This window comes from Thamnophis elegans, chromosome 4 (genome assembly GCF_009769535.1).
Source record: "Thamnophis elegans isolate rThaEle1 chromosome 4, rThaEle1.pri, whole genome shotgun sequence".
Lineage (NCBI taxonomy): Eukaryota > Metazoa > Chordata > Lepidosauria > Squamata > Colubridae > Thamnophis > Thamnophis elegans.
The window spans coordinates 49,213,725-49,225,880 of record NC_045544.1 but is presented as its reverse complement, the minus strand read 5'-3'; the positions used below and the strand labels follow the sequence as shown (position 1 = coordinate 49,225,880).

Below are 12,156 nucleotides of genomic sequence, written 5' to 3'. Positions count from 1 at the left end.
AACAGGGCAGTGGTGGGTTCCGGATTCCATTCCAACCGATACAGTTGGAATGGCCCCGGTGTCACCCACATGCATGTGTGCAGTGCGCGTGCATGCATCGTACTTGCCTGTGATGCTTCCGCAAGCATCCGCGACGCTCCAGCTGCTCAGCGGAGCATTGTGCAGGAACCGTACATGCCGTGCGCGTGTGCAGAAGCGGCAAAAGCTTAAAGCACAGGTAAGGCCTGAGGGCGGGCGGCGGGCCCTCCGGAGCACCAGGTACCGGAACGGTATCCGGTGCTCTGGGCTGGCTCCGGTATGCCCATACCGGGGCGTGCCGCCTGCAACCCACCACTGGAACAGGGTAAGTTGGAGAACATTTCCAGTTCCAAAAAAATTCTATTCACCATGATATGATGTTTCTGAATTCTATTATCATCAATTACTGTCATGTGACTCATTGCTATTTATGCTGTATAGTTTTTAAAATTGATACCATTTGTGTGTGTATGTGTGTGTATTTGTATGGGCTTAAATCTACAAATCTTAAGTACAATGTATCTGTTAAGAGTGCTACATAATGCATATAATATACCTGTGAATCTGTAAGTTATCAGAAATTAGGTTATTATTTATACGTTCCTCTACTCACCTTGCAATGAGTTGGAAATACAGAAGAGATACACAAAAGGAAGATATAGTGGTCCCCAGGCAAAAAAAGCAAAACCCCACGTCATGCCTAGGAGGAAAGTCAGGCTAATAACACTACGAAGGTTCCTCAGGATCTCTTCCCGCATAGTTCTATTGGTCCGTTTCCCATTTCGTCCACATATTTGCATCATCACCACAACAAACATGGCAATGTTCATAAGGAACATGATTCCAAAGTAGCCAACACAAGTCACGTAAAATACAATGGTGCTTTTAATCCAACAGCTGTAAAAAAAAGTATTAATTTTATGTTATTCCCATGTTACAAAATTTTGGTTGCTTTGGGCTATAAAAATAAAAGGCTTTAACTATTACTTCCTCAAAGTTGTATATCAGGATAAGGGTAATGCTGGATTAGTAAATGATCAGGCAAATTCAGAATCAGTTATTCTGTACTTCTAGATACCTCAAACATTGCCACAATTTCCTCAGTGAAGATTAAATGTTTCTCTGAACAAACACGAGAACACTTAAAATCTGTTCCTTCTTTTGATCCATTAAGGTTAATATACAAACAAACTCTGGTTTTCTGAAATCTATCTGAAGAAATTCAATATCCAGCCAGGTACTGTCCCAAATGTAAATATTCCTAATTTTATAATCATCTCTGATTACATTAAAAACGCCCTGAAACTGCAACCTCAATATTTATTGACATGGAATTTAGACAACATGAAAACATCCTATGAACGATGAATATTAACAGAATGCATGGTTATTTCACCAGGAACATGTTTGTTTATATTGAAATGAAAAACTCAAATAAATATCACATAAATATACATTTTATGAGTAAAGTTTTCAATATAAAAGTATATAAATGAAAGTGAACCCCTTTGATTTCAGTGGAAGTTAACTCCAGAAGGAGCAGAATAAATGCTATGTCACAATGTTGATAGTCCTCAACTTAAAAGTTTGTTTAGTGACCGTTTGAAGTTACAGCAACACTGAAAAAAGTGACTGGTGATCGTTTTTCACACCAACAACCCTCTGGTCACATGATCAAAGTTTGGATGCTTAGCAACTGACTCATATTTATGATGGTTGAAGTGTTCTGGAGTCATGTGATCACCTTTTGCGGCCTTCTGACAAGCAAAGTCAAAGGGGGAAGATAGATTCACTTAACAACCATGTTATTAACAACTGCAGTGATTCACTTAACAACTGTGGCAAGAAAGGTCAAAATATGGGGCAAAAACTCACTTAACAACTGTCTCAGTTGTTGCAACAGAATTTTTGGGCTCAATTATGGTTGTAAGTTGAGAGCTACCTGTACTAGTCTTTTTAGCAATAAACTCATAAAGTGTAGTTAAAAAATATAACTACCTCCATTTTAAATCATTTATGCAAATGTGTTTGGAAAGTTAAGCTTATCAAATTTTGCAGTTATATGGACCAGAGATATTTAAGTCCATAAGCAAAATGAAGCAAAGTACATTCATGTGAATGCCACACATGCACTAACCTAAGTCAATGGTTTCTACTAAATATTTCCAGAAGAATCATCACATAGTAAAAATTAGAATTCCAACACAAAAGTGTGTAGCACTGAATTACTAAAATATTATTAATCATGAGCCACAGTTCAAATAGGACAGCAATGTCCATGAGAACATGTCTTTCTTCACTAAGTTAGAAAATTGCATAAGCACATCATATCTCCCTAAATAATGCTTCTTCCTCTTCCAACATCTACAACTCGCTGTCAAACTCGATAATATCATGGGCCAGATTGTGAAGTTCTTTGCCTTGGGCAGTTGGGGTGGGCATGGGTGTGGCCTGCACGTGATGTGTCCAGCCTGTGGGCCTCCAGTTAGACAGGCCTGATGTAGAATTACTTGTGTTACATTTTAACCAAAGTGGAAAGCTTACTTAACTAGCTAATTGGAAAGAAGAGGATCATGACAAATTTGCCTTTATCGTATTTGCCTTTACTGCCGTCATTTCAGATACATACTCTTATTGGATTCACATCGCTTTAAAAATGATTTAAAAGCATTTACCAGGCTGTTTGCATCATTACATTTTAACCAAATACTTACAAATCATCTCCACCTTGTTCCTTATTATTTTTGTCATTCAAAACATTGCTGTAAATATTATTTGTATTGGCATGGGTGCTTGCTAGAATAATAATTACCACCAATGCTGGAAAACCTGCAATAATATAAAACAGAGCAAAAGGAAGTTTTATAAACATATAATAATCCACCTGTTGTGAATGTTGACTGCAGATTCATATATACATGGATCTTCATCATATAGATTTTGTTTATCTCCTATAGGTGTCAAATTCGATCGTGTCACATGATGTATCGTGATGTATCACTGTTTTTTGCCTTTGCGGAGCCGGGGTGGGAGTGGCCTGTGTGATGCATCTGGCCCGTGGGCTGCCAGATTGACAGGCCTGTCCTATGGGATTGGATTTACTTTCCATGAGGGAGGAAAGGCTGAACTCTCTAATCCAGTGACGTGCGGTGAGCTTTATGGCTGGTGAGGCAAAGCCCTGGCGCGGCTTTCCAAAAGGCCCACTGAAGCCCCGCCGCTGTGTCCGCCATACAGGCAGGATGCATCCCGCTCTATAGCGGACACAGTGCTGGGGCTTCGGCTTTTGGAAAGGGCAGCACTCCGAACGTGGCATAAGCCGCGGCTAGGGCAGAGGGAAAAGCAGTGGCAGTGGAGGAAGCGGCAGCGGCGGCCGATGAAGTTCCCGCGATGCAAAGTGCCCGGCGGGGCACTTTGCATTGCGGGAGCCGCCAAGACCGGGTCTGCAGCAAAGGCGCTTGGCGGCTCTTGCGATGCAAAGTGCCCCGCTGGACAATTATTTGTAATACATTCTAACATCTTATTATTTTCCATAGCCATAGCTGTGTGAATACTTTGAGAATCATTCTCTGCAAATATTAATTTTAACTAAAGTATTGATATATAAAAAAACTTGTAAAACAAATATTTCAGTACAAATTTAAATGTATATTAAATGTTAGCTAGTTAAAGATATTGCAGGTTAATGGGGAAATAAGAGACCTCTAAGTCTTCTGATGGTTCTGTTCTTGGCGGCTCCCGCGATGCAAAGAGTTGAACTTGCTCACACAGGCGCGTTTTACAAGCAAGGCTCCTGCTGCTAGATTGCTCAGTCGCTCAAGTGCAAGGCATGATTCGCTGCTCCCAGATCAGGAGGCGGGAGAATCAGTGCCTCCTTTGCATACATTTTTTTTTGCTTTTTAACCATTGCTTAGCTTTTAAAAGGCGAAAAATTCCTTATGCAAAGGAGGCCCCTAGTTCTCTCGCCTCCTCCTATAGTTAACACTAAGCAGATTCCAAGCCACTGTGACTTGGAGTCTGGTAGCAACTACCTTGGCTTTAATTATTTAAAAAAAATTCTTTAAAATTCTTTCCTTTTCCTGAGGAGACTGGTGAGGCCCCGCCTCCCCTGCCTCTAGTGACTGCACGTCCCTGCTCTAATCACTGTACTTATATGCTACATGAAGAACTAGAAGTTGAGTCTGCATTTTGCCTATTTAATCAGAAAGATTAAAGAGTCCCATCTCTCTAAAAGCACTGGTATAAGGTATATATGCCATGTGAGGCATGATAGTAGCAGGAAGTACCAGGATGCTACCTCACAGCAAAACTTCACAAGAGTGTGAGGACATGAGATATCTGAAAAGAGGTAGGACTTCCGCCCTTCCACCTTGTGAATCTCAGCCATCTGCCACAATATCGAATAGAGCAAATTAATGCAACAGTGGCTTTAAAAACAATTATCAATATTTCTAAAATGCTGTATATACATACATGTATATGCATATATAAATGTATATTATTATGCCTGTGTGCATTTGAACTTTTGATGTGAACGAAAGTGTTTAGCTTCACCTTTTCCCTATTTTCATCCATTTTCAAATACTCACTGTAACTGTAAACCTTAAGCTGCAGCGTATACACCATTGATAACAACAAATCTGCCAGCTCAACTTGACTTGTGTTTATATCTTATTTCAAATACCTCAAGAGAGGAATAGCTGAACAAAATAATAATAAAGGGCTTTGCATATGATGCTACACTGGTAAGGATATATCTTATATAGGACAAGTTGACTTTTTCTAGTGTTTCTAATCCTCTCCAACTTTCCAGAACAGATTCTGTAGATACATCATAACACTTCTGGTGGTGAAAAATCTTTCTTTATTCAGCTTTAGTATTTTGCTCCAAGTAGTTGCAGTGGATAAGCGTAGTTATATACTGTATATCAGGGGCAGGCAAATGATTATCAAAAGTCTTATAAAGACTTATTAACCCACTTTTTTAAAGAGAAAGAAGTGATTATATGTAAAGTATTCTAGATGCTGATTTCAAGTGTTAATAAAGTGTATAAAAGATTCTTCATTGGTGGGCAACATCATTTCTCTACTAAACTGACAAATGCTAGACCATATATTGCTTTTAAAACAATTTATTAGACTTTAGGAGATATTTAATGAATATATAAAAATATAGAAAAATGCATTCCAATCCATCTAAGTTCTAAGGATTCAGCACAAAGTCAATAACATGTGGTTTAATGTTCTATTCTAGATTTTATTTTTAAAAAGATAAAGGTTTCCCTGTCCAGTCATGTCCGACTCTTGTGCATGGTGCTCATCACTTTTTCTTGGCCAAGGGATCTAGTGTTGTCCAAAGACATTTCATAGTCATGTGGTCAGTTTGTCTATACATCAAAGGTACACAAAACATTATCTTCCCACTGAAATAGTACCTATTAATCTCACATTTGCGTGTTTTCTAACTGCTTGGTGGGCCCGAGCTGGGGCAAGGAGTGGTAGCTCACCCTGTTGTGCAGTGTTTGGGTCTCAAACCTGGGCAGTTAGCTTTCCAGATGACAAGCTCGGCATCTTTAACCATCATGAGACATCATGCCCCTTCTACTCTAGATTAGTGGTTAGTATTTTGCATGGTATCTCAAAATGGCTGTCAATAATGTAATTAAAATATAAGAAACCCACTCACAAATTAGTTTATTGCTGTTATTTCACCATGATGTCTTTCTATGAATTGTTGCATACTATAATTGTGTTCAAGCCCTCCAAGCTTTTTTTCATAATTCAAAAATTAAAAATGTGGGGGGAAGCGAAGTGAATAAGAGTATTGTTTCATGAACTGTAGAGTTATTTATCAGAATCACTGTTCACTACATGTTTTATAAATAAAAGATGTCCTTCCTTCCAATCTGAAAGTAGCACTTGAAGGTGCAGAAAAACTATCTTCAAATGATAGCGTACTTCCTAGAATGTATTAACCAACATAACTTTCACAATGCCTTCTTACGGTATATAAAACATATATCTTTATGAATTTCATACATTTCCTTTAGTAATTTTTCCATAGCTTTACAGAAGAATCAGTTACTACCATGCTGTGTTAGATTATAATGTATAAAGATTATTCTACAAAAATGCTTCTTGTAGCCATGAATATATATAACCCAGAACTGATACATAAAAGGCAGGAACCCTTGCTCTCAGTTTCAGTTCCTCTGCTACTTATAGGAATATAACTTCATCAGGCACTTTTTTATTTGTAAAAAAAACAACAACAAGCAAACACTTTATTAAATAAAAATAAAGACTCCAGGGCAGGAATTCTAGAATCCATGGTTGAAAATTGGATTAATAAAAACTTGGATTATTTGGCCTAAGGATTCTAATTTTGTTGTCCAAAAACTGCTAATAACTATTTGTGAGATTATCAGTTGGTCAGGCTTTTTAAGCCATCATATATATGAATGTGTTAAAATTATGGGTTATATGGTTATATAAATTCTAAGCAGCCACTCCTCTGGCGCTTTATCAATTTCTGTAAGGTAATGGTAAAGGTTCCCCTTGCTCATATGTGCTAGTTGTTCCTGACTCTAGGGGTTGGTGCTCATCTCTGTTTCAAAGCCAAAGAGCCAGCGCTGTCCAAAGAGGTCTCCGTGGTCATGTGGCCGGCATGACTAAATGCTGAAGGGGCACGGAACGCTGTTACCTTCCCAGCAAAGGTGGTTTTCTACTTGCATTTTTACATGCTTTTGAACTGCTAGGGTGGCTGGGACAAGTAACGGGAGCTCATTCCATTACGGGGCGCTAGGGATTCGAACCGCCGAACTTTCTGATTGACAAACTCAGCGTCTTAGCCACTGAGCCTCCGTGTCCCAATCAATTTCTTTAAATAAGTCAAATAAAATTACGAAATTATATTTAAATAGTTCACTTTTAAGAATAAAAATTAATTGAAACAAGTTATGGGAAACTTTATATGAAATATTTAAAACCTTTAAAATTACAAGTGTATCTGGGTAGAATATCAGAACTTATCTGGGGACAATTCTCCAACTCATAATAAGTATTAACTTATCCAAAAAATGGTGGGGGAAAGGAGAAATAGAAAAACTAGAAAACAAAGAATATTTCTCATATATCTACTGTACTTCTGTTGTCATTCCTTGATTTCAGGAGCTGGAATAATCTAATTTAAAAACAAAATTGTAAAAGAGTCTCACTTACCCCAACCAATGACACAAAATTTTAATATGTATCGGCGAATATAAGTGTTGAACACTTTTACTAAAGCTATATACATATGAACAGCTTCAAGGGCCATCCAGGTGAAAGTTGCCAGAAGAAAGTAGTGCAGGAGAGCAGCAATAGCTATGCAGAGGCCTTCTATGTCAAAGGATGCAATCCAACCATCCAGGAGAAAGACCAGATTTAGGCCCAGCAAAGCTGTGCTCAAATTCATTAGGATTTTAGAAGGATAATCTCTTCGCAGCTTTCTGGTGATAAATGGATAGAAAATTACAATGTAATCAAGTAAGAATTCCCCCCCATTCATTTTTGACATTTTTTTCTTGAACCTTTAAATTATTTAGGCCATAACAGAACACACAGATGTATTCATGTCTATTGATAAAAGATAAGTCCATTTATAAACATGGGCACTGAGAAAGTAACATATATGCCCATGATGGCGAACCTATGGCACACGTGCCAGATGTGGCATGCAAAGCCCTCTCTGTAGGCATGCACATCATTGCCAGCTGCTCTTCTGGCCAGCTTATTTTTGCCTGTGCCGGAGGTGCAAAAACCTGGAGACTAGTTGGCATGTGCGTGCTGGCCACCTGGTCTTCAGGTTTCTGGGGCTCAAGCACATGCGAAGACCAGCTAGCTGGCACACATGCATGTGCCGGAAACAGAAGACCAGGTGGCTGCCGCATACCAGAAACCAGAAAACCAAGTGGTCTTTGAGTTTACTGGCGCTCTGGCGTACATGCGTTCTGGTTTGATGTCGAAAAGGATCGCCATCACTGGGATATGCGTTTGCTTTTAAGTGGTATCTTTATTGTAGCAGATTGTTTTGTAATTTGGGTTTGATTCTTTTTCCCCCCATAGAAACCAGGATATTATCAGGAAGGCAAAAATCTACGTCTGAATCTCTAAAATAAATTAAGGTATATGGATTTATGGGTGTGTGATATATAGGCATGTATGTTAGAGAGAGTAAATAAGAGCTGAATTTTAATATGATATCCCAGATTCTTACCTAGTTGAGGAATTAAATGATTATTTAGCCATTTTATTTATAGGCATCTCTTCTGGTTTGTTTGCAACACCAAAACCACATTCCTCCCACAAATAAAACTTGTATTACTGTATCTATCTGTTGATTCAGCAGACGAAGGATCAGGTTTTACTTTTATGGCATTTTCCTGATTTCTCATATTTATTGTCAATAATCTGAATTTTAAATTTTGTGGCTCTCTGCACAGAATGGTTTTGGGAAATACTGATTGAAATACGGTGGTGTAATTAAAACTATTATTTAACAAGTACTCACTCAAAAGTGATATATGTCAGAAGGGTTGCAGCAGAAAATATGGCTGATATACCACAACCAATATATGTTATGAAAGTAAGGACTTTGGTATTTCCAGAATCTATTTGTGAAGCTGTTCTTGGCAAATCCTACACAGAAAAAGAAACAAAGTATATAAACTGTTAGAATGACATTTCTGAAAACTGTTTGTTTTCTCCTGGGACAACAACATAGATGAAAGTCATAGGCAATCTGACCAAAAGTACTGCTCATGATATATTTAATACTTGCTGTCACACTTTTGGCTTCCTTTCTACTTTTCCTGAAGTCAAGAGGGTATGTTGTATATCAGCGGGAATGAGCAGTAAATACAAAGCGCTAGTTTTATGTCATTTAGACTGCAAAACAATCAGTAAGCAATCCTTCCACTTGCAGTTTCTATTTTCTCAACATTTCTTAGAAATCAGGATTTTTTTCCTGTTATAAGTGGAATCTTCCTTTATAAAAAAAAATCTAACAGTCTTGCCATAAATGAAATTTTGATGTGTGAAAATTTATGCTGGTGTTATTTTATAGACCCATTTGAGAACTTCAGTTTGAGTACTATGTTCCAGATTGATAAAAATCAATGGAACATTGAAAAAATGAAAGGAGATAAAACACTTTAAAATGTGGGTTTGCATGGGGTGGTGGTGTCAGAAAGCTAGTTGGAGTTCATGAGATGTTGCCGTTTACTGGTTGATTGGGTGTTTCCCTTGGTTGTCATTATAGGTTTCTTCCATTGTTGTTTATAGACGCTTCTCTTGTAATGTTCCCAGAGTAGCCACAGCAAGATGGATGGCCATATAAATTGATTAAATGAATGAGTAAAATGATGATTGATATGTAAATGTTTTTAAGAATATTTTCTTCCACAAGCTCACCCTTCAGATTATTTTCCCCCCAGCCAGGACTCCAACAGAACTGTTAGACACACAACTGGAATCTTGTGGAAATATTACAAAGGCTAAAAGCAAGGTAATCTTATATGGGAAAATGGGATTGAACAGATTTCATTGCTAAGTCTCAACTATAAAATTTCCCACCTCTAAGAACTGATTTTCCTTAATTAAAACCGCTGGCCAGTTTTAAAAACATGCTGTTTGTGTGGAATGTGATAACATTGCCATCTTTACATTTTCCATGCATACAAATCTGAATGAAGATTCACTAAGGTGCAGGGGTGGACAATTTGAAGTTTCTGTCTATAGGGTCATTTTCTAAGTGATTTACCTTTCTCAGAACAACAATGTGAACATGCTTGTAAAAGTGGCCATACCAGAATGACATTCTTACAGCACAATTGCATACCTATTTATACTGAAGTTCTACTGAGATCCATAGACTTCCCCCCAGCCAAGTAATAAGTAGAGTCTTTCAGCATGAAACATTTCAGAAAAAAATACTATGATATTGATAGCCTCTGAAATTGTTGATCTTAACTTTGTTGAAAGAGACAAAGAATATTCCATACTAAAGCACTCAGCCACTAAAGAGGTGTAAACGTTGTCTACTAATGGGTACCACTGCCTTATCCTGTAGATTGGAAAGTCTTATATATTTTTGCACAGAAATAATCCTGGAAGTATTATTGGGATAGTTGTTAAAAAAAAAATTAACATTTTCAGAGTGGAACGCTGCCAAGATTCTATAGACTTTCTCTGTCTTCATTTTTAAAACCTTTACAAAAGTACTCGCAGCAAGAGAAAGGAGCCATTGACTTTATTTCAAACAATGCACTCCTTTTTGAAAAAAAAATATGGAAGTAGAATGTAACAATCTTGAGAAGGGAATAGAAAAGCTTGCCACATCACTAGGCCTATGGGAGTCATATATTAACTTTGTGGGTATGAAGTACTATGACTCATAAGACGGAAGTAGGAAGGAAGAAGTAAGGAAAAGCTCATTCTCATATTGTAACTTAGTATTTAAAGCCTTGTTATTTTAAAAAATAATGATTTAAACCAGGAATTTTTTTATGTACATACTTAACTTTAGCCTAAAATCACCAAAATATCTCAGAGGTTGTCAATATCAAGGCAAAAATTGAAATGATTACTGAAAAGAACTCATTGACCAAAAGTTATAGATAGATCTTTATTGATTTTTAAGTATAGAGCACATCTTTTCCTCTCTTGCAGATGGTTCAACAGGGCCACAATTAAAAAAAAAAAAGGAAACTAGCCAGATAAATTCCAGAAAAGTTATTTTCCTAAAACAGCCACAGATAAACAATTCCTATAGCAGATTCTCACTCTGGACCAGAATATGTAAGAAAATGCATAAGGAGTATGTACAGTCTTCTATTTTGCATTATTAATTGTATGCACAAGGATCAAAGCAAAATAAAATCATATGATGTCTCTATCAACACTGAACATTGCTAATGAGGATGTGTTTCTCATGTTTTCCTGTGAAGATAACATTTAATGACACATTCTCCTCTAATACCTAATATCATATTATGTGGTATCAAGAATACTACAATTCAGAATAAAAGAATAAAAATATTTCATGAAATGTTTGGCATGTTCAAAAGCAGCTCATTTAAGTAAAATAGCAATTTGTGAATGTTATGAAAGAATAAGACTGGCACTTACCATCAATATGCCAAAATGTGTAAGATGATTGCAGAGACAGACAGTCTCATTTTCATTTGACTCGGGAAGTGCATAGCAGCCTGTTGTATTCCATCCACCTTGGCCTCCTACAATAATGAATGATTATTAATTGTTAATTGTTATTGATCCTCCTCCTCCTTTAAAAATTTTTGATGTATGTTTCATATATACGGCGTATGAAAGAAGCTTATGAGAATTATTAAAAAAATAATGCAGCAAAAGTGCAACTATATTTCTTTAAGTTGATTGTACCAAAGAAAAGGCTGTATCTCAAATTTCAATTTTATCAGTCCTGTTTAAGGGAAGATCATGAACAGAGATGGACATTTTCATTTTAGCAGGGGGGAAGTCTATCCTATCTTAACATTTATGTTAAGGTTAGTAAATCCTGCTCTCTCTTATAGTGATTCTTCCCCTACTTTATCACAGTTTGGGTAACTAGAAAAAATATGATGGAATGATAAAACATACACCAGGTTTAACCTGCTGATTCTGCAGTGGTGTCTACAGTAACAGTCACTGATGTGGAAATGGCAAGTGTGACTGAGCAACCGAAGCATTGCCAATTTTAAGGGTGATACTTGACACGCACATTTAAAAAGGAGAGTGTTTCAATTGCCTGGTTGTGCTTCCCATTTTGACATAGTTGACTGTCATTGAAAACCTTCCTACAACTCTGTGATAGCAAGATGGGCAACAAACTGATTTGAAACACTGAGCATTTTTCCTCAATGGATGACAGTAAGCTTCTACCTATTCAAAACGGAAGGATTCAAAAACTGTTCACAATTGCCATGCATGATTACTAAATACTTTCAGCAAAATGTTATTCATATTATCAATCCTTCCAATCAGGTGACACAAAGAAGATTAGGATGAAGTTTAGTTGTAGCCAGACAAATGGTATGGAATAACTTTGTCCCATCTCTTTATCCTTCATAATGCATGTTT

The 12,156-nt window shown here is 37.2% G+C and overlaps 1 protein-coding gene across 1 annotated transcript in view; it reads right to left on the bottom strand.

Annotated features, from left to right (window-relative positions):
- Window positions 1-12,156, bottom strand: part of ADGRG6 (adhesion G protein-coupled receptor G6) — a 128,435-nt gene that overhangs the window by 19,171 nt on the left and 97,108 nt on the right. Inside the window, 5 exon segments of the mRNA XM_032215480.1 lie at window positions 632-915; window positions 2,733-2,847; window positions 7,237-7,505; window positions 8,567-8,694; window positions 11,185-11,291. Coding sequence (XP_032071371.1) covers window positions 632-915; window positions 2,733-2,847; window positions 7,237-7,505; window positions 8,567-8,694; window positions 11,185-11,291 — 903 coding nt within the window.